We start from the raw sequence: 24,319 nt of genomic DNA on the forward strand, positions 1-24,319 counted from the left end.
ACAGAATGTCTATGTGTGAGTCTGTCAGTGTCCGTGTGGGTCTGTATGTCTGTGTTTGTCAATATGTCTGTCAGTGTATGTGTGTTTCAGTATGTCCATCTGTCTGTGTGTATATGTGCCAGTATGTCTGTCAGTGTATCTGTATGTCTGTGTGTGTGAGTCTGTCAGTGTCTGTGTGGTTCAGTATGTCTTTGTGTATGTGTGTTTCAGTATGGCTGTCTGTGTCAGTACGTCTGTCAGAATGTGTATCTGTATGTTGTCCATTTGTGTTTGTGTGTGTATCTGTATGTGTCAGTGCTTGTATCTGTATATCTGTATGTGTGTCAGGTTGGGTATCGGTGTGTCTGTATGTTTGTCAGTGTGTGTGTCGGTGTATCTATATGTAGTCAGTGTGTGTACCTTTATATCTGCATGTATGTCAGTGTTTGTATCTGTGTGTGTGTGTCTATGTGTGTGTCAGTGTCTGTGTGTATCTGTATGTTCTTGTGTGTATCTATATGCGGTCAGTGTGGATCTGCATGTGTGTCAGGTAGTGTATTTGTGTGTATCTATATGTAGTATGGGGGGCCCAAGTAAATGCTTGCCCAGGGTCCAATCAAAATTAAAGACGGCCCTGCCCACAATGAAAACATGAATTAATTTAATTACGTATTTCCCATAAGGGCACATCCAAACACAGCTGATCTCTTGTCTGAAGCCTTTGCACAAACGTTTATTTACAATTTTATATAGAAATGATCAAAAATAGCAACCGGCAAATAAAGGGTTAAAAAAAACTTTTTTACACTTACCTGATTCCTGTGCTGATGTTGATTTTGAGGACACTGGACATCCTCATGCAAAGTGTGAGGACGACTAGCATCTTTTCAGAGTCAAATTGTTCCAGGAAGCGCCTCTAGTGGCTGTCTGGTAGACTATTGTAGCAATGTTTTTTATGGGAAGGGCATAATGCGTTCGCAAAGCTCGCTGCACATTCACATTAGCCCCTTACTCCCCCGTCGAATGAAGTTGGGGTACCGATCCGGAATCAGGTAAGTGAGCAAAATTGGTTTTTTTGTTTAACCCTTTACATGCCAGCTAAGGGGGAGGCATGGGCTGGGGGTACAAGATGGCTCTATAGTGTAAGGAATACAACTTTGTAGTCTTAACCCTATAGATTCCCTTTAACTCTGCAATATGAACATTGCTGTTTTACATTGCAGGGTTAAAGGAACAAGGGCACTGCACCCAGACCACTTAGAGTGAGATGAAGTGGTCTGGGACTGGGTGCCTATAGTGTCCCTTTAAAACACTTGATCCTGCTGTTGGGAATAAAATAGCTGATATAAGAAATTTATGATAGCTGCTTCACACTGCAGAGTGTAATGGAATATTGACAGTATATTGAAAGTTTCAGTGAAAAAAAATGGGTAATATGCATGCCTCAGACACAGTTCCACCTTAAATCGCCCAGGGAAGGGGAGGGTGTAGAGTCTGGGTGTAACATGAAGCTAGGCAGCCCATGGGTTTGGCTATCTGCTGCTGTCAGTGTCAGTCATTACAGTAATGGGAGGGGCAGACAGACAGGCAGCCACCTAAACAAGGAAGTCTGTAGGTCTGATTCCCGTGCAGGAGTCTTACAAGAAGTCCTGTAGTTTTGATCCCACCATGTCAGGTCAGTGATGGACCCCATTAAATGTCGGTGAATGGAAGGGATGTGAGAGACTTGCAGCGTGGGGGTCACACACTGTATTATTGGGGCTCTAATTACAAGGTCACACTGGGTAACTTTCATTACATTCTCCGAATCTCCACAAACCCCTTTCACCCCCTGCTAAACATACAGCAGACAATTCCATGTGCATTTACTAAGTTACAATTGTATACACTGAGGTATTCCAGCTCTCATTATGCTCAGCCAGCTCCAAGTTGCATGACCCTGGTGAACTTTTACTCATAGATTATAATAGTAAAACTTTCAAGCTATCCAGTTCTAAGTATATCTAGTTAAACACTGTTTTTTCCTGTTTATTTTATTCTTCTCGTTGTTACTACATGTTAAATGCTAAATAAAATATCACCCACTAATTCATCTGTGACATATCTGTGAGAAATGTGGGCATGTGATAGCAGTTCACTGTTAATGTAATAGTGCTGATATTTTTGTTTACCCATCTGTCATGTTTTTATTTTTAAGTGAAATTTGATGCATGCATATAACTGATATTTATTTAAAGGAACAGTATAACTTTAGGAATACAACCATGTTGCAGTGTTATACTAACTATTTAGATTCAGGGCCACCATAATTGTGTATAATAAATAGGATATACCTGTGACGTCATCCTGGAACTGTCTAAAATCTAATGCTCCTCATCAAGACTAGATGTGCTTGTGTGGCAATTCAAATGCTTCTCATAGGAAGCATTGAATCCATGTGATTTTATGAGATTCAATGTCCTCATGGATTTTGAACATCACATGACAGAGTGGAACTCTCATTGCAGAGGAAGTGCCAATAGTGGCTGTATACAATGCTGGATACAATGCACTACAGGTGTGTTTAACACTGCAATGTACATTGCCGTTTCTACAAAATGGCAATGTTTTACATTGCAGGTTTAAAACTACAGGGCCACGGCACTCAGACTACTTCACTGAGATGAAGTAGTGTGTGCATTTAGTGGTCCTTTAAAATTACTAGGGGTTCTTGCTGCGTACCCCACATGATTGAGAATGGCAATTCTCAATAAGTCTTAAGGGTCTACAGTTTTCATAAGACTCAAAGAAGTATCGTTTTCCACTGTTTGCCAGGGGCCAGCAAGACCCTTGGTCTCAGGTCCATGATTACCCACATCCATACCATTCTCGGGGTGTGTGACTTCCAAGGGCCTCAGATGGTCACAGATGTTCATATGGTCTACGTTCTGAGACTTTCTAGGGTCCAACTGGCATGGGCGTAGGAACCGGGGGGGATGGGGGGGACACATCCCCCCCAGCAAATAATGCGGGGGGGGACAGGTAATGGGGAAATCCCCCCCAGCTCCGCCGGCCCCCCTTTTGCTGCAGCCGCCCGAGCGCTCTGTAGAGAGCCTCAGGCGGCTGCAGCTTTGCCCGGGCTGGTGCGTCCATGAGGGCACACCGCCCGGGCGCAGCCAGAGGAGAGGGGCTGACAGGAGGGAAGCGCTCAGCGCTCCCTCCTGTCACTCCCTCAATGTAGCGTGGCCGAGCCCTGTATGATCCGCCGGTACAGGGAGCATCTGTCTCCTGTACCCGGCGGACTAAAAGGAAGTGAACACTGAGTGTGCACTTCCTGTTAGTCCGCCGGGTACAGGAAACAAGAGCTCCCTGTACCCGCGGACGGTACAGAGCTCGGCCACGCTACAACACAGGTAGGGGAGGGGGAAGAAAGAAACGGGGGGGGGGGATAAAGAAACAGGGAGGGAGGGGAGAGGATAAAGTAACAGGGAGGGAGGGAGGGGGGAAGAAAGAAACAGGGAGGGAGGGGGGGGATAAAGAAACAGGGAGGGAGGGGAGAGGATAAAGTAACAGGGAGGGAGGGGAGAGGATAAAGTAACAGGGAGGGAGGGGGGAAGAAAGAAACAGGGAGGGAGGGGGGAAGAAAGAAACAGGGAGGGAGGGGAGAGGATAAAGTAACAGGGAGGGAGGGGGGAAGAAAGAAACAGGGAGGGAGGGGGGGGATAAAGAAACAGGGAGGGAGGGGAGAGGATAAAGTAACAGGGAGGGAGGGGGGGGATAAAGAAACAGGGAGGGAGGGGAGAGGATAAAGTAACAGGGAGGGAGGGGGGGGATAAAGAAACAGGGAGGGAGGGGAGAGGATAAAGTAACAGGGAGGGAGGGGGGGGATAAAGAAACAGGGAGGGAGGGGAGAGGATAAAGTAACAGGGAGGGAGGGGGGAAGAAAGAAACAGGGAGGGAGGGGGGAAGAAAGAAACAGGGAGGGAGGGGGGATAAAGAAACAGGAAGGGAGGGGGGGGATAAAGAAACAGGGAGGGAGGGGGGGATAAAGAAACAGGGAGGGAGGGGAGAGGATAAAGAAACAGGGAGGGAGGGGAGAGGATAAAGAAACAGGGAGGGAGGGGAGAGGATAAAGTAACAGGGAGGGAGGGGGGGATAAAGAAACAGGGAGGGAGGGGGGAAGAAAGAAACAGGGAGGGAGGGGGGGGATAAAGAAACAGGGAGGGGGTGATAAAGAAATAGGGAGGGAGGGGGGATAAAGAAACAGGGAGGGAGGGGGGGGATAAAGAAACAGGGAGGGGGAGGGGGGATAAAGAAACAGGGAGGGAGGGGGGATAAAGAAACAGGGAGGGAGGGGGGGATAAACAGGGAGGGAGGGGGGGAGAAAGAAACAGGGAGGGAGGGGGGATAAAGAAACAGGGAGGGAGGGGGGATAAAGAAACAGGGAGGGAGGGGGGATAAAGAAACAGGGAGGGAGGGGGGGATAAAGAAACAGGGAGGGGGGGATAAAGAAACAGGGAGGGAGGGGGGATAAAGAAACAGGAAGGGAGGGGGGGATAAAGAAACAGGGAGGGAGGGGGGGATAAAGAAACGGGGGGGGGATAAAGAAACAGGGAGGGAGGGGGGATAAAGAAACAGGGAGGGGGGGGATAAAGAAACAGGGAGGGAGGGGGGATAAAGAAACAGGGAGGGAGGGGGGATAAACAGGGAGGGAGGGGGGGATAAACAGGGAGGGAGGGGGGATAAAGAAACAGGGAGGGATGGGGGATAAAGAAACAGGGAGGGAGGGGGGGATAAAGAAACAGGGAGGGGGGATAAAGAAACAGGGAGGGAGGGGGGATAAAGAAACAGGGAGGGAGGGGGGATAAAGAAACAGGGAGGCAGGGGGGATAAAGAAACAGGGAGGCAGGGGGGATAAAGAAACAGGGAGGGAGGGGGGATAAAGAAACAGGGAGGGAGGGGGGGAGAAAGAAACAGGGAGGGAGGGGGGGAGAAAGAAACCGGGAGGGGGGGGAGAAAGAAACCGGGAGGGGGGGGAGAAAGAAACAGGGAGGGGGGGGAGAAAGAAACAGGGAGGGAGGGGGGGAGAAAGAAACAGGGAGGGGGGGGAGAAAGAAACAGGGAGGGAGGGGGGGAGAAAGAAACAGGGAGGGAGGGGGGGGAGAAAGAAACAGGGAGGGAGGGAGGGGGGGAGAAAGAAACAGGGAGGGAGGGAGGGGGGGAGAAAGAAACAGGGAGGGAGGGAGGGGGGGAGAAAGAAACAGGGAGGGAGGGGGGGAGAAAGAAACAGGGAGGGAGGGAGGGGGGGAGAAAGAAACAGGGAGGGAGGGAGGGGGGGAGAAAGAAACAGGGAGGGAGGGAGGGGGGGAGAAAGAAACAGGGAGGGAGGGGGGGGGGAGAAAGAAACAGGGAGGGAGGGAGGGGGGGAGAAAGAAGGAGGGAGGGAGGGGGGGAGAAAGAAACAGGGAGGGAGGGAGGGGGGGAGAAAGAAACAGGGAGGGAGGGAGGGGGGGAGAAAGAAACAGGGAGGGAGGGAGGGGGGGAGAAAGAAACAGGGAGGGAGGGAGGGGGGGAGAAAGAAACAGGGAGGGAGGGAGGGGGGGAGAAAGAAACAGGGAGGGAGGGAGGGAGGGAGGGAGAAAGAAACAGGGAGGGAGGGAGGGAGGGAGGGAGAAAGAAACAGGGAGGGAGGGAGGGAGGGAGGGAGAAAGAAACAGGGAGGGAGGGAGGGAGGGAGGGAGAAAGAAACAGGGAGGGAGGGAGGGAGGGAGGGAGAAAGAAACAGGGAGGGAGGGAGGGAGGGAGGGAGAAAGAAACAGGGAGGGAGGGAGGGAGGGAGGGAGAAAGAAACAGGGAGGGAGGGAGGGAGGGAGGGAGAAAGAAACAGGGAGGGAGGGAGGGAGGGAGGGAGGGAGGGAGAAAGAAACAGGGAGGGAGGGAGGGAGGGAGGGAGAAAGAAACAGGGAGGGAGGGAGGGAGGGAGGGAGAAAGAAACAGGGAGGGAGGGAGGGAGGGAGGGAGAAAGAAACAGGGAGGGAGGGAGGGAGGGAGGGGGGGAGAAAGAAACAGGGAGGGAGGGAGGGAGGGGGGGAGAAAGAAACAGGGAGGGAGGGAGGGGGGGAGAAAGAAACAGGGAGGGAGGGAGGGAGGGGGGGAGAAAGAAACAGGGAGGGAGGGGGGGAGAAAGAAACAGGGAGGGAGGGAGGGAGGGGGGGAGAAAGAAACAGGGAGGGAGGGAGGGAGGGGGGGAGAAAGAAACAGGGAGGGAGGGGGAGAAAGAGTGACGAGGGAGGGAGGGAGGGAGGGGGAGAAAGAGAGTGACGAGGGAGAGAGATTGACATCCATCACACACTCACACAATCATGCCACCCTTACACACACAGAAACACACAATTCATCCTTACACACACTCAATGCACCTGTGCACACACACACACACACACACACAATCACACAATCATTCAATCCTTACACACACAGAAACACACAATGCATTCCTTAGACACACTCAATGCACCCCGTACACACACTCAATGCACCCCTTACAGACGCACACACTGCATCCCGTACATACACAGAATCACACCTTGCAGCCCTTACACATACAAACACATATTCACACAATGCATTCCTTACACACATATCAGGACATCCCCTACACACTCCACCCCCTGTGAACAAACTCATTGGTGGAACGTGAAGGTGGACCCTTGGACCCAGACCTTGAGCTGTGTAAAGGGCCCCCAAAAATGGAGCTGCTTCCCGTTCTCACAGAACATTGATTTTTGGGACCAGTTACAAACAGCCTCCAGAGAGCCTGTTCTACACCAGACCAGTGGAGCCAGACTGCAGCTAGAGCCCATCATCATCCTCATCTGGTTGTAAGTAGGCAATCTAGCATATTATTCGTGGCACTAATCTCTAATTTACCTCACATTAAAGAAACACTATAGTCCCCAGAAGCACTGCAGCTTAATGTAGTGGTTCTGGTGTCTTTAGCCTGTCCCTGCAGGCCTTTTAATGTAAACACGGCGGCACTCCAGCACTGGTGTTAGTTAACATGGCAGAAAAATAATTGGAAAGGGTTAGGGGGGCTACTAATAAGGATAGGGGGAGAGGGGTAGGTAGAAAAATAATTGGAAGGGTTTAGGGGGGCTACTAATATGGATGGGAGGAGGGGGGAGGTAGAAAAATGATTGGAAGGGGTTAGGGGAGTACTAATATGAATGGAAGAGGTAGGGTGGGTTCTAATATGCATGGCAGGGGTTAGGGGGTTCTAAAATGCATGGAAGTGGTTAGGGGGGTACTAATATGCATGGAAGGGGTAGGGGGTTAATATGCGTGGAAGGGGTAGGTGGGGTTCTTTTGTGCATGGAAGGGGTAGGGGTGGTTCTAATATTCATGGGAAGGGTAGGGGTGGTTCTAATCAGGAGGATCCCGGCGCTGTATCTGGGTAAGTAAAACCCCTTCCTTGTAGTGACCCTTTAATGTTATTATTTAATCATTTATATAGCGACTGCAAATTCCGTAGCGCTGTACAATGGGATAAACAACTCCTAGTTTACGGAATAAGAATATACCCGGCGAGTAAAAATGCTATCCCTCCCAGATTTTTTTGGGTTCCTACGCCCATGCCAACTGGTGTCACAGGTCTGAGGCTTCTAGATTATGTAAGTAGCCTCCCTATGTTCTTGGCAATATTACCAGTGATGATAAAGCTGACTGTGATTTATTAAATATTCCCTAGTTATTACAGGAGCTGATATCACTCATCAAGTGAAAAGTTAACTTGTTGTGTATAAATATGCAACTTGATTTATGTGATTTAGAGTTAAAGCCTGCTTTACTAGTCTAGCAACTGTTTGCTGATTGTTCATGGCTACATACTGTTTTGTTTGTTTCTTACATAATTTATGTATTATGGATAGCGCCAAGGCTTTTGACACCACCCCTCTCTCCTTAGTCCAGGGTCCATAAAGATATTAATTTTAAATATGTCTCTTTTGTGACATTTCTAACCTAATTAGCCTCAATTGCAGTCATCCTTTTGCACATGAAGTTACAAGGAGATCTTGCATTTTAAAGGGCACCAAAACATCTTCAGCTCTTTAAATAGAGCATTAAATGCCATTGTGCTAGCACTTTTGCTACCACGTGTATAAATTGGGAGAAAAACCTTTAAAAAAAAAAAAAAGTTTTGGCCCACCTTTCAATCAATTCTTCGTTATAAACTTTGCCAAATAATTAACTGATAAAGGAAAGCTTATGTTTTTTTTCCTTCGGCACTTCGAAGGCTTCCTACCCCTGGTCTAGGGTCTCCCTCAGCTAAAAGGGTAATGAGTTAAACTCCCTTATAGCTTATATTCACTCATTGAGAGCATTGGTACACTGCTGTGTTTTACCATGAATGTACACTAGCCTCCTAATGTTTCCCAATAAGTCTGGCTCAGATTAGGGGTCGGCAACCTTTGTCACTCCAGATGTTTTGGACTACATCTCCGATGATGCTTTGACAGTATTATGGCTGCAAGAACATTATGGGAGTGCCAGAGGTTGCTTAGATCAGTGATGGCTAACCTTGATGCCATAAATTGTTTCTGGACTTTTAAAAGCTAGCTGAGCATCATGGGAAATGTAGTCCAGAACCAATGTATGTTGTCAAGGTTAGCCATCACTGGCTTAGATCATCAACAACAGAGCTGCAAAGAGGAGAACAGCGCACCGCAGGATGTAAGATAATTCATATTTACCTTTCAAACCACTGCAGAGGGGTGGACACCTTGTTACGTAGGGAAACACTATTGCATATGTTATACATATTTGTATTCATAATGCTATATTGTTGTTAATAAGTCATCAAAATAATAAGCAAATGTCAGAGCAGGTTGTGGCGAAATACCCAACATCAACAATATTCTAATAAAAAAATGAAAAAGTAATGATATATCATGTTAAAAAAATGAATTCCAATTTAAAGGGTACAAAATAAGAGGAAAAAGAAATAAACAAATAAACCAGTAATGCATATGGGTGGAATCTCACCAAGAAGCCATGGATATGGTTTAACGCGGAGGGACTCCATGACCCATGGCAATGTCCTGTTCTGTAGAATCATGGAGTCATGACAGGAGCCTGGGAACTGGATTTGTGTGTGAAAATCAGCTCTCTGTCACTCACAGCCTGCACATTTATGTTGTGTTTGTCTTTGCAGTGGCCCCAAAAGATGCCTTTTGCAAGCTCTTAAACTTCTATAAATAAATCCGTTTTTTTTCTCCTTCTTATTATTCAAAGGTTCATGACTTTTACTTCAAAAAAAAAAAAAAAAAATCCTTGGAAATTGAGTGTAAAATGTTTCCACAGATTTAATGCAGTAAGATATTGCAATAAGATGTAAATGTGATTGTACATGTTCACAGTATTGCAAACTAAATAGGCCTTTTTTGCAGTGTAAATTCTGGCGTCAAATTTCAGTTTAGTTTTAATCGTAGTCTTTTGACTAAAAAGCTATTTTAGTTTTAGTTGTATTTTAGTCGACTAAATCTCAAAAACCTAGTCAACTAAAATTTGACTAAAATTGTTAGTCGAAAAATGTAACCCTGCTTTTTTGTCCCCAGATTGCTCCCGATTTAACTTGTTGCCCCACAGATGCCAGGTGAATCTTGATAACTATAGCTCACAAATCAATCATGATATCACTGAAATACCTGTCCTTGATTCTATACCAATATGTGTGTTGGTTCCCTTCCTGGCAATCAACTCAACCTTTTATTCGCCTGAGGCCATTACCATGTATATTATTCTGAGGGCAATACAAGGTATATCATTCTCAGGACAATACAATGTATTTCATTCTAAGGTCAATACCATGCGTATTATTCTGAGGACAATACAATATATATCATTAAGAAAGAGTTAAACATTTGATTAAATCCTTTTGCGTTGTTGAACATCTTTGAACCTCTTTCAAGTTGTGCTACATAATTACAAATGCACAATATTGCATAATAATTTAGCATTATTAGTAAGTTACTTTTTCTCCAGGCTTATGCATTATACATATACAAAATTGTTACAAGGAACTTGATTGTATTTATTAATAAAATATAAAAAAAAATGATTTGTATAACACGCGCCTGAAAGTTTTGCCGTACAAGTTTTGTACATGGCCTTATCTGGTAACCTCACTAAATCTAATCTTTTACTATAATAGTTTTATGGGTTGTGCAATTTACAAGTCTACAAAGATTGTTTTCCTTTGTGAACAGATGCATCATGGGATGTTTTACTTAGTGCATTCATATAAATGTCTTATAACATTGCAATTTGAAGGGCAAGGAGTAATCGGTGAAAGTAGGGTCTAAAATGTGATTCATGGATGCAGTTAGTGACCACTAACTTTTTTATCATTATATTTTATTAAAAAGATATATACTAATTGTAAACAATGTATTGAGAATGAATTTGCAGGTTTGTTAAAATAACTGAACAGATAAAGAAAATCTGAGAATTTTGGAGGATCACTAACTGGAGTTTGATGTTTTCTGAACAGGCCACATCATGATAGAGTTGCGAGCCACTTATGAAACACCTATGTTAATATATGTGCAGATACAGATTAAATAAATGATGAGGGTCAACTTTCAGCACTGTCAGCCAGGACAGAGAATGCTTAGTTCCATTTGCCCAATTGTCAATTTGGTCCAAGTTTTGCATGCGCCGTGCAAAACAGTGTCTGAACTCTTTCTCGTACCCAGAGAGAGCAAGTAGAATCCAAGCCGTGCACCATGCGCAGACTAAAGCAGAACATAGTCCGATTTACTGTTCAGGGGTATAGCACTGGCATCCATTTACTGAGCAGCATCCTGAATGATGTGTGGACCTGCACTTTGGAATAAACTACTTGTTTCATAGACTTCTGCTGTGCTTTATGGAGTAAGCTTTTCTTCCTGGTTACAAACAGTACCGTAAAAAAAAGTTATAGGTGAAAAACTTTTTAGGAGTGCCATTTTAAAGTCTATGTCCTGAAACTTTCTTATAGTATAGTTTCTTCAGTGTTTTTGTTTTTCTGTAGTCTCCTCCGTCGGTTCACTTATTCACTAGAGTTTATTGAAAATCATATATTCTGAACAATTAATGCATGAGATCAGACTTGTGGCAGCACAATTAACTGTTGCGTAAGTTCCATAGCTTGTCTCTCTATGTCTTATTACCCAGATCTTTGTCGACAGGGCCGGATTAAGAGCCCATTGGGCCTGGTGTCGACAATTATGATGGGCCTAATTACAAATCTTATTGACAGATAACACTAAACCAGTTATACCTCCCAAGCGTCATGTATCTGATGGAGATGGTGCTGGAGGGAAACTAACAGGATATAGCTATTAGAAAACACATACCCTATGCTAATCTCTCACTTTCATCTTTTAAATAAATCCATACCCCCTAAAAGCAGTGTCCGGTGAAAAAGAATGTCAGTGGGTGGGGTAAAAGGGTGGGCCACGTAACCAGAACCGCCCAAATGCATTTGCATAGTGTGCAAATTCAGCTTTACCTTAACTAATTTAATTGTCAGTCAGTACACACAAGTTTTGTTCCCCTACATCCCTCTTAAGTTTCCATACTTAACCCGTTCGCGCCGTTACGGCGTGCTATGCCGTCCCGGCGTTAATGGGCTTAAACGCCTTCACGGCGGCATAGCACGCCGCGGCGTTTTAGCCCTCCCACAGGTCCCTGATCCCTCCCAAACTGCAGATCACTGTTGGGGGACCTGCCTGGCAACCCAGGCAGGTCCCCTGTGGCCAATCCGTGGTGATCTGCAGTTTGTGATCGCAGTGACAGCCAGTCACTGTGATCACTGTTACAATGTGTCAGCCAATGATTTTAAATCACTGGCTGACACATTGTCTCTGCCCCTCTCCTCACCTCACTTCGATCTGAGAGAGAGAGGCAGAGAGATCGTTCCTGTAGAGCCCTGTGGAGAGAAAATTGTCAAAAAAAGAGAGAAAAAGTTAAAAAAAACCCATTTTTTTAACCCTTCCAGTGCTGATCACAGCATTTAACACTGTGATCAGCCTGTTTAGGGATTTTAGTACATTTGTACTATTATTAATTAATTTTTTTTAGGGTCAAAAAATTTTTTGACATTTTTTTTTGACCCTTTGTCAGCCGCAGCACCCCAAATCTCCCTTAACCCTTTCCCCGCTGCCGTGATCACTGTACTGTACAGTATCGCTACTGTACAGTATTTTACCAGTGATCACTGTGATCAGAGGGCTCTCTGATCAGGCTGACTTTTTTTGGGGGGGTTATTTTTATTAAAAAAACAAAAAATAAAATAAAAATTAACCCTTTCTGTACTGGTCGCAGCAGCCTAAACTGCGATCAGTACATTTATTTTATTTTTTGTGGGTTTCTGAGGGTGGGTAGTAGGGTGTTAGGCAGGTAGGAATTTAGTAATTTCCCCCTTAGATTTTTTTTATTAATTATTGAGTAGCCCCCCCTAGAATGGCACGTCGCTACTCGGCTGAGGAGGCGTACGCCATTCTGGCAGGCAGTGATAGTGACACTCTGCAAGATAGTGACACTATCACTGCCTCTGACATTGAGGCTATGACTGACTCCTCTAGTGATGGTGCCCCACCACCACCACCAAGAGGACGCTCAGCAAGCCCAATGCCAGATGGAGACTGGGTGCCCCCAAACCTGACGGCCCCAGATATTCCCCCATTTACGGCGACCCCTGGCATCACGGTTATGGTGGATGCTTGGGAGCCCCTAAAATATTTTGATTTGTTTATGTCAGAGGACGTATTTCAGTTATTGGTTGAGCAAACCAATTTATTTGCCAACCAATATCTGACTGCGAATCCGGGGTCACATTACAATCGGCGTAATATGTGGCACCCCACGGATCTCGCAGAAATGCGCAAATTTTGGGCCCTAACTCTAGTTATGGGCATTGTCAAAAAGCCGAGTATCAGGTCCTACTGGTACAAGCACCCCATCCTGGCGACCCCTCTTTTCCCTGGGGTTATGAAGAGGGATCGCTATGAGCAGCTGCTGCGTTTCCTCCACTTTAACGACAACACACTGTGCCCCCCAAGAAACGACCCATCGTTTGACAGGCTGTACAAAATTCGGCCCCTAATTGAACTCCTGTCAGACAAATTCTCCCAAAATTATGTCCCCGAAGAAAATATTTGTATAGATGAGTCCTTAATGAAATTTAAGGGCAGATTACTTTTTAAACAGTATATCCCTTCTAAACGGTCCCGATACGGTGTAAAATTTTATAAATTGTGTGAATCAAAATCTGGATATACATGGGCGTTTCGTATTTATCAGGGGAAGGATAGCCATCTTGACCCACCAGGATGCCCTGATTCTGTGGGTACATGTGGCAAGATAGTATGGGACCTAATCCTTCCCTTGTTAAATAAGGGATACAGGCTATGGGTCGACAACTATTACACAAGCATAGAGTTATTTAAAACTCTATTTTGCTTTGAGACCGTAGCCTGTGGCACAGTGCGTAAGAATCGTAGAGGTTTCCCCCAAACCCAGGCAAGAGGTAGAGGCAGTAGAGGCTCCCTTTCAGTGCTCCGCCAGGATGAGTTGCTTGCCCTTCGCTTCACCGATAGGAAAGATGTGTACATGTTGTCTACAATGCACGACGAAACTTCAGTGCCAGTGTCTGTGAGAGGTGGAACTGAGCAGCTGGAGAAGCCGAAGTGCATTGTGGACTACAGCAAGTTTATGGGGGGAGTAGACTTGGCTGATCAGTGCATACAGCCCTATCTGGTGAACCGGAAGAGTAGGACCTGGTACAAGAAAATTGCAGTCTACATAACCCAGATTGCAATTTTCAATGCCTATGTGCTTTATAAAAAGGAAGCCATAGGTAGACCATGCCCATTTCTAGAGTTTATGGTCCAAATTTTGTCCCAAATTATATTTGCCCAGACCCCAAATCCTAACCCTTCCTTTGGAATCAGAAGATGTCCAACGACTTACCAGCAAACATTTCCCTTCCCGAATCCCCCCCACACCCTGTAAAAGGTCACCCCAACGAAAATGCCGTGTTTGCTGGAAAAGAGGAGTCCGAAAGGACTCCAGTTATTATTGTCCCTCCTGTCCATCCCTACCCGCCCTCTGCATAACAGACTGTTTCAAAGTCTACCATACAGAGCTGAACTACTAAATCACTCTGTATGGTACTTTGGCAGTTTGTTTGCTTGATTTCCCTGGATTCCCTGACCTCGGCTTGTCCTGACTATGCTTCGTTAGCTGCCTGTACCGACCCATTGGCTTGTTTTACCGACTACTCTGATTTCTGGATTCCCCTGACCTTGGCCTGTCCCTGTTTATGCTAGCCATTCTAAAGTGGCTACACCAAACAACTCAAAATACTATATTTGTAGTACTTGAAATGTGCGTTCACAAAAAAGCAAAAAAACTAATCACAGGGTTAATGCTACAGTATCTGAGTCAAAGATCTATCTGCCTCTCTCTGCCTTCAGATCAAAGTGTACATGGGGGTACTGTACTATTCCTGTGATATACTAAAAACCTGGAAACATTGTACATGTAGGTATCGTTATATTCAGAAGACAGTGTTAAATCAAAATACTGAGGTTTTAGTGCACTAACTAATACCAGGATGATGACATTCCTAGTGAAAATGCAATTTATGTGATTAAAAAGACAAAAATAAAAGTAGAAATTGCTGCATCGGCCTATCATTTCTGTTAAAATGGCTAGACCAAACATCTCAAGGTCTGCCATTTGTTGTACTCTGGGTTGCCTACTTTTGAAAATGGTATGCCATAACGGTGGAAATGTATTTACCCAGGCTGCCATGCTCTCTAAATAGCCACATAGGCCCAGCAAATCACGTTGTCAAACTTACAAGCTAAAAGGGCATCTAATATATTTTGCCCTGTACTTATCGGAAAGAATCTGAAATAATGATACGTGGGGGTACCGTTATATTCAGAAGATAGTGTTAAATCAAAATACTGAGGTTTTAGTGCACTAACTAATGCCAGGATGATGACATTTCTAGTGAAAATGCAATTTATGTGATTAAAAAGACAAAAATAAAAGTAGATATTGCTACATGGGCCTATCATTTCTGTTAAAATGGCTAGACCAAACATCTCAAGGTCTGCCATTTGTTGTACTCTGGGTTGCCTACTTTTGAAAATGGTATGCCATAACGGTGGAAATGTTATTACCCAGGCTGCCATGCTCTCTAAATAGCCACATCAAATCACTTTGTCAAATATCCAACTTTGAAATGGACATCTAATTTATTTGTCCCTGTGACTTCCCCCCAAAAAAACAGAAAATCCGGTATATGGGGGTACTGTTACATTCAGGAGACAATGTTAAAAGAAAATAGTGAGGCTTTGTTGCAATAACTCATACCAGGAATAAGAAATGTCCTGTGAAAAGTGAGTTCATGTGTGGAAAAAAGCACAAATAAAACTATTACCGCTATGTGGGGCCTTCATTTCTGATAAAGTGGTTCGACCAAACATCATAAAATGCACCATTTGAAATACTCTGGGTTGCCTACTTTTGAAAATGGTATGCCATAATAGTGGAAATGTTATTACCCAGGCTGCCATGCTCTCTCAAAGGCGAAATAGGCCCAGGAAATCACCTTGTCAAATTTCCAACTTTGAAATGGACATCTAATATATTTGTCCCTGTGACTTCCCCCCAAAAAACAGAAAATCCGGTACATGGGGGTACTGTTATATTCAGGAGACAATGTTAAAAGAAAATAGTGGGGCTTTGTTGCAATAACTCATACCAGGAATAAGAAATGTCCTGTGAAAAGTGAGTTCAAGTGTGGAAAAAAGCACAAATAAAACTATTACCGCTATGTGGGGCCTTCATTTCTGATAAAGTGGTTCGACCAAACATCATAAAATGCACCATTTGAAATACTCTGGGTTGCCTACTTTTGAAAATGGTATGCCATAATAGTGGAAATGTTATTACCCAGGCTGCCATGCTCTCTCAAAGGCGAAATAGGCCCAGGAAATCACCTTGTCAAATTTCCAACTTTGAAATGGACATCTAATATATTTGTCCCTGTGACTTCCCCCCAAAAAACAGAAAATCCGGTACATGGGGGTACTGTTATATTCAGGAGACAATGTTAAAAGAAAATAGTGAGGCTTTGTTGCAATAACTCATACCAGGAATAAGAAATGTCCTGTGAAAAGTGAGTTCATGTGTGGAAAAAAGCACAAATAAAACTATTACCGCTATGTGGGGCCTTCATTTCTGATAAAGTGGTTCGACCAAACATCATAAAATGCACCATTTGAAATACTCTGGGTTGCCTACTTTTGAAAATGGTATGCCATAATAGTGGAAATGTTATTACCCAGGCTGCCATGCTCTCTCAAAGGCGAAATAGGCCCAGGAAATCACCTTGTCAAATTTCCAACTTTGAAATGGACATCTAATATATTTGTCCCTGTGACTTCCCCCCAAAAAACAGAAAATCCGGTACATGGGGGTACTGTTATATTCAGGAGACAATGTTAAAAGAAAATAGTGAGGCTTTGTTGCAATAACTCATACCAGGAATAAGAAATGTCCTGTGAAAAGTGAGTTCAAGTGTGCAAAAAAGCACAAATAAAACTATTACCGCTATGTGGGGCCTTCATTTCTGATAAAGTGGTTCGACCAAACATCATAAAATGCACCATTTGAAATACTCTGGGTTGCCTACTTTTGAAAATGGTATGCCATAATAGTGGAAATGTTATTACCCAGGCTGCCATGCTCTCTCAAAGGCAAGATAGGCCCAGAAAATCGCTTTGCCAATTTTCAATGTGTAAAACCAAAAATGGACAAGTGTATATTTGACCCTGTAACTTTCCAAAACCCCATAAAACCTATACATGGGGGGTACCATGGCGCTCGTGAGACATCCCTGAACAGAAATAGGAGTGTTTCAGGGCAGTAAACTACATACTGACGTTAATATTATCAGTAAAAGTACAGTTTTTATGTGAAAAACGCAAAAAAAAAACAGAACACTAACTTTGGCTAGCATTTGTGCCCAAATGGCTACTACAAAAGACTGTCCATACCCAATTTTGAATACCCTGGGATGTCTACTTTTTCAAATGGTATGCCATTAAGGGGTAATTTTCATTTCTTGGCTGCCATACGGCCTCAAAGGCAGCCTAGACACAGCAAACTAATCTGACAAATTCCATTGTGAAAAAGCATAAATGGATAAGCCGTATATATGACCCTGTAACTTTAAAAAAAAACATACAACCTATACATGGGGGGTACCTTGGCGCTCGTGAGACATCACTGAACAGAACTGAGAGTGTTTCAGGGCAGTAAACTACATACTGACGTTAATATTATCAGTAAAAGTACAGTTTTTATGTGAAAAACGCAAAAAAAAAAACGGAACACTAACTTTGGCTAGCATTTGTGCCCAAATGGCTACTACAAAAGACTGTCCATACCCAATTTTGAATACCCTGGGATGTCTACTTTTTCAAATGGTATGCCATTAAGGGGTAATTTTCATTTCTTGGCTGCCATACAGCCTCAAAGGCAGCCTAGACACAGCAAACTAATCTGACAAATTCCATTGTGAAAAAGCATAAATGGATAAGCCGTATATATGACCCTGTAACTTAAAAAAAAAACATACAACCTATACATGGGGGGTACCTTGGCGCTCGTGAGACATCACTGAACAGAACTGAGAGTGTTTCGGGGCAGTAAACTACATACTGGCGTTAATATTATCAGTAAAAGTACAGTTTTTATGTGAAAAACGCAAAAAAAAAAAACGGAACACTAACTTTGGCTAGCATTTGTGCCCAAATGGCTACTACAAAAGACTGTCCATACCCAATTTTGAATACCCTGGGATGTCTACTTTTTCAAATGGTATGCCATTAAGGGGTAATTTTCATTTCTTGGCTGCCATACAGCCTCAAAGGCAGCCTAGACACAGCAAACTAATCTGACAAATTCCATTGTGAAAAAGCATAAATGGATAAGCCGTATATATGACCCTGTAACTTTAAAAAAAAACATACAACCTATACATGGGGGGTACCTTGGCGCTCGTGAGACATCACTGAACAGAACTGAGAGTGTTTCGGGGCAGTAAACTACATACTGACGTTGATATTATCAGTAAAAGTACAGTTTTTATGTGAAAAACGCAAAAAAAAAAACGGAACACTAACTTTGGCTAGCATTTGTGCCCAAATGGCTACTACAAAAGACTGTCCATACCCAATTTTGAATACCCTGGGATGTCTACTTTTTCAAATGGTATGCCATTAATGGGTAATTTTAATTTCTTGGCTGCCATACAGCCTCAAAGGTAGCCTAGACACAGCAAACTAATCTGACAAATTCCATTGTGAAAAAGCATAAATGGATAAGCCGTATATATGACCCTGTAACTTTAAAAAAATACATAAAACCTATACATGGGGGGTACCTTGGCGCTCGTGAGACATCACTGAACTGAACTGGGAGTGTTTCAGGGCAGTAAACTATATACTGACGTTAATATTATCAGTAAAAGTACAGTTTATTTGTGAAAAACGCAAAAAAAAAACAGAACACTAACTTTGGCTAGCATTTGTGCCCAAATGGCTACTACAAAAGACTGGCCATACCCAATTTTGAATACCCTGGGATGTCTACTTTTTCAAATGGTATGCCATTAAGGGGTAATTTTCATTTCTTGGCTGCCATACGGCCTCAAAGGCAGCCTAGACACAGCAAACTAATCTGACAAATTCCATTGTGAAAAAGCATAAATGGATAAGCCGTATATATGACCCTGTAACTTTAAAAAAATACATAAAACCTATACATGGGGGGTACCTTGGCGCTCGTGAGACATCACTGAACTGAACTGGGAGTGTTTCAGGGCAGTAAACTATATACTGACGTTAATATTATCAGTAAAAGTACAGTTTATTTGTGAAAAACGCAAAAAAAAAAACAGAACACTAACTTTGGCTAGCATTTGTGCCCAAATGGCTACTACAAAAGACTGGCCATACCCAATTTTGAATACCCTGGGATGTCTACTTTTTCAAATGGTATGCCATTAAGGGGTAATTTTCATTTCTTGGCTGCCATACGGCCTCAAAGGCAGCCTAGACACAGCAAACTAATCTGACAAATTCCATTGTGAAAAAGCATAAATGGATAAGCCGTATATATGACCCTGTAACTTAAAAAAAAAACATAAAACCTATACATGGGGGGTACCATGGCGCTCGTGAGACATCCCTGAAAAGAACTAGGAGTGTTTCAGGGCAGTAAACTATATACTGACAATAATATTCTCAGTAAAAGTACAGTTTTTATTTGAAAAATGAAAAAAAAAAAAAATAACACTAACTTTGGCTAGCGTTTATGCCCAAGTGGCTACTACAAAAGACTGGGCATACCCCATTTTGAATACCCTGGGATGTCTACTTTTTCAAATGGTATGCCATGATGGGGTAACTTACATTTCTTGGCTGCCATACGGTCTCAAAGGCAACCTAGGCCCAGCAAACCAATCTGTGAAACTTCTATGTAAAAAATAAATAAATAGACAAGACATATATTTGACCCTGTAACTTTCCAAAACACCATAAAACCTATACATGGGGGTTACTGTTTTACTCATGAGACATTTCTGAATACAAATATGTATGTTTTATTGCAGTAAAACCAAACAGTATTGTGACATTAACAGTTAAATTGACATGCAGAAATTGAAAAATATCAAAATTTCTTAATTTTTCAAACTTTTTTAGATTTTATTCATATAAAGTGGAGTTCTATATATGAATGTTTGATATGGAATGAAAGCCCTGTTTCCCCTGAACAAAACGATATATAATAAGTGTGGGTGCACTTAGTATGAAAGAGGTAAATTATAGTTGAACAGACATAGAGCCAAATTCTGTGGTTTGTTTACGTTTTGTTTTGATCACAACTTGTACATTTGGCTCCGTCCTTAAGGGGTTAAGCAAGATTATGTGAAAAGTAGTAAAAAAAAAAAAAAAAAAAAAAAAAAAAAAGTTTTTTACATTTATTTTTTAACATTGGGCCTATACCATGGGCATGGGCCTGGAGCTGCAGCTTAATCAGCCCCTATGTTAATCCGGCCCTGTTTGTAGGTACAAATATATTAATATTGTTTATTATAAGTTAAGGTAATGCAGCTACATGTCACTCTACATTTCAGATGACATGGGGCTTTTGGTTTAGGGGATGGGTTTGGATGTTTAAATTTTGCAGTCAACATTTTGAAAGTAACATTTCAAGCACTGTAACCACTAACAGCTCACTATAGTGGTTATGGTGAAAGGCATGCTTTGTCGCTGTCCCACAGTAAGTAATAAAACTGTTTCGTATGGTTTGTCCGTTTCTATCGAGGAAGCCATCTAGTGGCTGACTTAGTGCTGCAATTTAAACATTTTGTTTAACATTGCAGCACTAAGGGCAATAGGGACACTGCACCCAGACCACTTCAATGAGCTGAAGTGGTCTGAGTGCCTACAGTGTCTCTTTAATGCTAGCTATGCAATGTAAACAAATGCATACTTTTATTAAAAGCGAGGGAATTAGTAACATAACAATGATGACACTGTAAATACATTGCATAGTGTGTCACTTTATTGTGGCATTTGTTAAGACAAAACCTAGCAATAATTATATGTTATTCCTGTTTACCGATTAGTAAGTCAGCAAATTTGTAAGGCGGATTAACCTCAGTTACATAAAAAGTGTAATGTCTAAATACCCGTAGTGAAATCACGTCATGAGATTTAGCGCATTGCTAACTAACTAAGATCAAAACAGAGTAGATCCTTAAAGACTCAGACCACTTCTGCCCATTGGAGTGATATGCGTGCCAACTCCCACTACCCTTAACCCTGCAACTGTAATTATTGGAGTTTTTTTATAAACTGTAATAATTACCTTGCAGGGTTAAGTCCTCCCCTAGTGGCTGTCTACTAGACAGCCACTAGAGGGCACTTCCTGGTACATAGCACAGATGAGGACCTCCAGCGTCGCTCAATTCCCCATAGGAAAGAATTGAAAAGCATTTTCAATGCTTTCTTATGGAGAGGTCTAATGCATGTGCATTAGGTGTCCCCAGCCGGTGGGCGGGATCAGTCTCCCCCGCCGGCTGATGTAATGAAGGGGAGGAGCGGAGGAAGAAGCAGCGATGTGGGACATGTCGCTGCCTCTGGTAAGTGACTGAAGGGGTTTTCACCTCTTCAGCAACCGGGGATGGGTGGTGGGAGGGAGAGGGGACCTGCAGTGCCAGGAAAAGGGATTGTTGTCCTGGCACTTGAGAGTCCCTTTAAAGCAAAGTGGATTTTTTCTGTTTAGCATTTTAGCTACTAATGACTAGCTTCTCTGAATAGACTCTCTAGCTTGTACCTGCTTGATTTGCTTTGCCTAGCACATTTGTGTTTTAGCTGCAAACATATCATGGCAGCATTATATCGGGATTCCTAGAACTGTATTGTAAAATGCTTATTTCCACCTTAAACCTTCCAGTCCTCCCAGAAATATAATTATAGAGAGTTATTCATTGCGGCTCAGTTAAGTCCATGTTCTTTTGGGTTGTTTTGAAAATAAATATGCTGTAGAATTTGTGCTGTAAACCATTGTGGGTACATCTAACTTAAAGAATGTAGGGGTTCACATCATCTAACCACCTCTACTGTCCCAGCTGCATGAGAGCCTAGTGAATTGAATATTTGCCATTTTTTTCTGTAATGTGTTTCCAGTGAAATCAACACACTAAACTACTAAATCTCTTCTTGTTCCTGTCAGAAAGCAATGATACATTACTCTGTAGCCACAAGCTGATGGGTGGATATTCTGCTCCCAGCTGTTTCCTGTTACAGTACAGAGCTCTGCAGTTTGCCATGCTCATGCATTCCCTTATGGGTAGTGCAGAAGCTTCAAACTCAAAGTTGGGAGCCACAGATACCTACTCCCAGAATCATGTGTACACTCATGAGAACACAAGTCTGCACACCTTCATACGCTAAGTTATAAACACTAAATAAATGCTCCCCCTTCCCTTCCCGCACTTGTAGCTCAGTGTAGGCTGCTTCCTCAATGAAATCACCAGAATACTGGCATTTTAGTAACAAGAGAGGCCAAAGACAACACCATAGGCAAACCCTATTTTTTCTCCTGCTCTGTAAATTTAACTTTATTCACACACAGGAGGCTCCTGCAGGGATTATCAAGCTATTAACAAAGCAGGAGCTAAATGATAAATTAAACAGAATTTGCAATAAAGGAAGTATAAAAATTAGATGACTCTTTACAGGAAGTCTTTAGGAAGGCGGTGCAAGTCGCATGCAGGGAGGTGTGACTTTGGCTGTTATACACAAAGTGATTTAACTCCTAAATAGCAGAGAATTGAGCAGTGAGTGAGACTGCAGTGGCATGATTTATACACCAAAACTGCTTCATTAAGCTAAAGTTGTTTTGGTGACTACAGTGTCACTTTAAGTTAAAAGGGGTGTAGCAGAAATGTCTCAAATGAAGTGATACATTTCATAATATTTGCAGTGGTGGAACAGTATGCACATCTCTGACGTGTTGAAATGAAAGAGGAACTCCTTGAGCTGTTGTTTTAGTAGCTATAGTTTTCCTTTAAATATTTTAGATTTGGATGCACCTGTACCGTAATTTCACTGGTGTACTCTGTGTTATTTCAAACTTCTTATTTCTCCCCTGCCCATTACCAATCTCTTTAGGAGAGCAATATTGATTGTCTGTTCTCATAGAATTGATGGGATGAGATGATTGAAAATGCTATTAAAATCGCTATCTGCACTCTGGCTTCTGTTTCCAGGCATGTGGCAATAGAGACAACTTTTTATTATGTCTTGTGTTGAGTTTGTAGTATCAGTGTTCACCTCTTTCTCTTGGTCTTCTATTTACGTAATAAAGTTATCTAACAAAATATAAATAATTAAAAAAAATGTGGATTTATCATGAAATCTCACAAATGAGATTTGGCCTAATCTTTACAGGTTCAAGCTATAAAAATGGAGCATAGTGTACTGTATTAGTAGAAATTACAATTTAACAGTTCTTCTGAGTTTTCAGTAAACCTCTCCTAGCTTGAGGATATAATTTCAAATTCCCCAAGAGTTACTATTTAGGAGGCACAGTCCTTACCTGGCTAACTTAATACCATTTATTTCAGATGACTTCCTAATTACATGTAAGAGAGGATTGAGAACCAAGACAAATAAGAGCGGTGAGAGGGGGCAGCCTTCATGCGTACCATTGCTCAGGACAAACGGTTTACGAGAGACTCCAGGGATTACTGTTTGGGCTCTGGGTTTAGTGTATAGTGCCTGGATGGCACTAGGAACAGTCCCTACTTGGACACACACAAATCCCTCTGTCCCTCATTTCTATCTTTTAGTTCCTTTATTTTTAGGAGCTCCATATTGTTGATATGTCTGGGTGTATAACAGAGCTCCACAGCAATAATACAGTAATGAAGCTTGCGTTTAATGAGTTTAAATATGTTTAGAATTCAGTGTAAATAAAATTACTAAAAAAAAATTACTAAAGTTACCTAAAATTTCTCAGAACAGCCCCGACCCTGACAACCCACCCACTCTCACCCCTAAATTTAAAGTGTTCCTCTTTGCCCATTTGAAATGTTGGGAGGTTTTTTCCTAGTTGTACCACTGTCCAGTTAATAGGTGTGATTTCTAGATACAAAGGCCTGTTACATATATATCTTTTGGGATTCCAATCTTTGCTTGGTAGTCTTGAGATGAAAATCAGGAATGTAATGCCTGTTTGTAATAAAGCAGCCCTCTGTCTATATAATAAGACAGGTAGCATGAGTAAGAAAGACACACCACTCTGTATGTAGTGTTGGCATTTGAATGCACAGGTGTGTTTGTGTGTAGTATTGGCATTTGGATGCAGGGGTGTATTTATGTATAGTGTTAGCGTTTTAATGGGATGTTTGCCCATTTAATGACACAGTTATAATGGAGAGAACCAGAATAGAATGTAGGTGGAGCTACATGATTTGTTTCAAGTTGACGCTGGCATTTGGGGAATTCTCACAATCTTGTAATGTGCTCTACGACATTAAAACTTCCATAAAAATATTTGTGAAGAGGTTTATTGCAATGTTTAGATTATATTCCATGTTTAAAGGTCTTTCATAAAATCCTTGTTCAGCTGTATCACTGTCTGTTTATATTGGTTTATAGACCTGAACACGCAAATATTATAGCAGTTATAATTCTGAAAACCAAAAGCTCAGCCAGGCTAC

The 24,319-nt window shown here is 42.7% G+C and overlaps 1 protein-coding gene across 1 annotated transcript in view; it reads left to right on the plus strand.

Annotated features, from left to right (window-relative positions):
- The first annotated feature begins 1,561 nt into the window (after positions 1–1,561).
- Positions 1,562–24,319, plus strand: part of CARD19 (caspase recruitment domain family member 19) — a 59,188-nt gene continuing 36,430 nt past the window's right edge. The window contains exon 1 of the mRNA XM_063426904.1: positions 1,562–1,654. Coding sequence (XP_063282974.1) covers positions 1,648–1,654 — 7 coding nt within the window. The 5' untranslated portion in view covers positions 1,562–1,647. The remainder of the gene's footprint in view (positions 1,655–24,319) is intronic.

This window comes from Pelobates fuscus, chromosome 7, assembly GCF_036172605.1.
Source record: "Pelobates fuscus isolate aPelFus1 chromosome 7, aPelFus1.pri, whole genome shotgun sequence".
NCBI classification, from domain to species: Eukaryota; Metazoa; Chordata; class Amphibia; order Anura; family Pelobatidae; genus Pelobates; species Pelobates fuscus.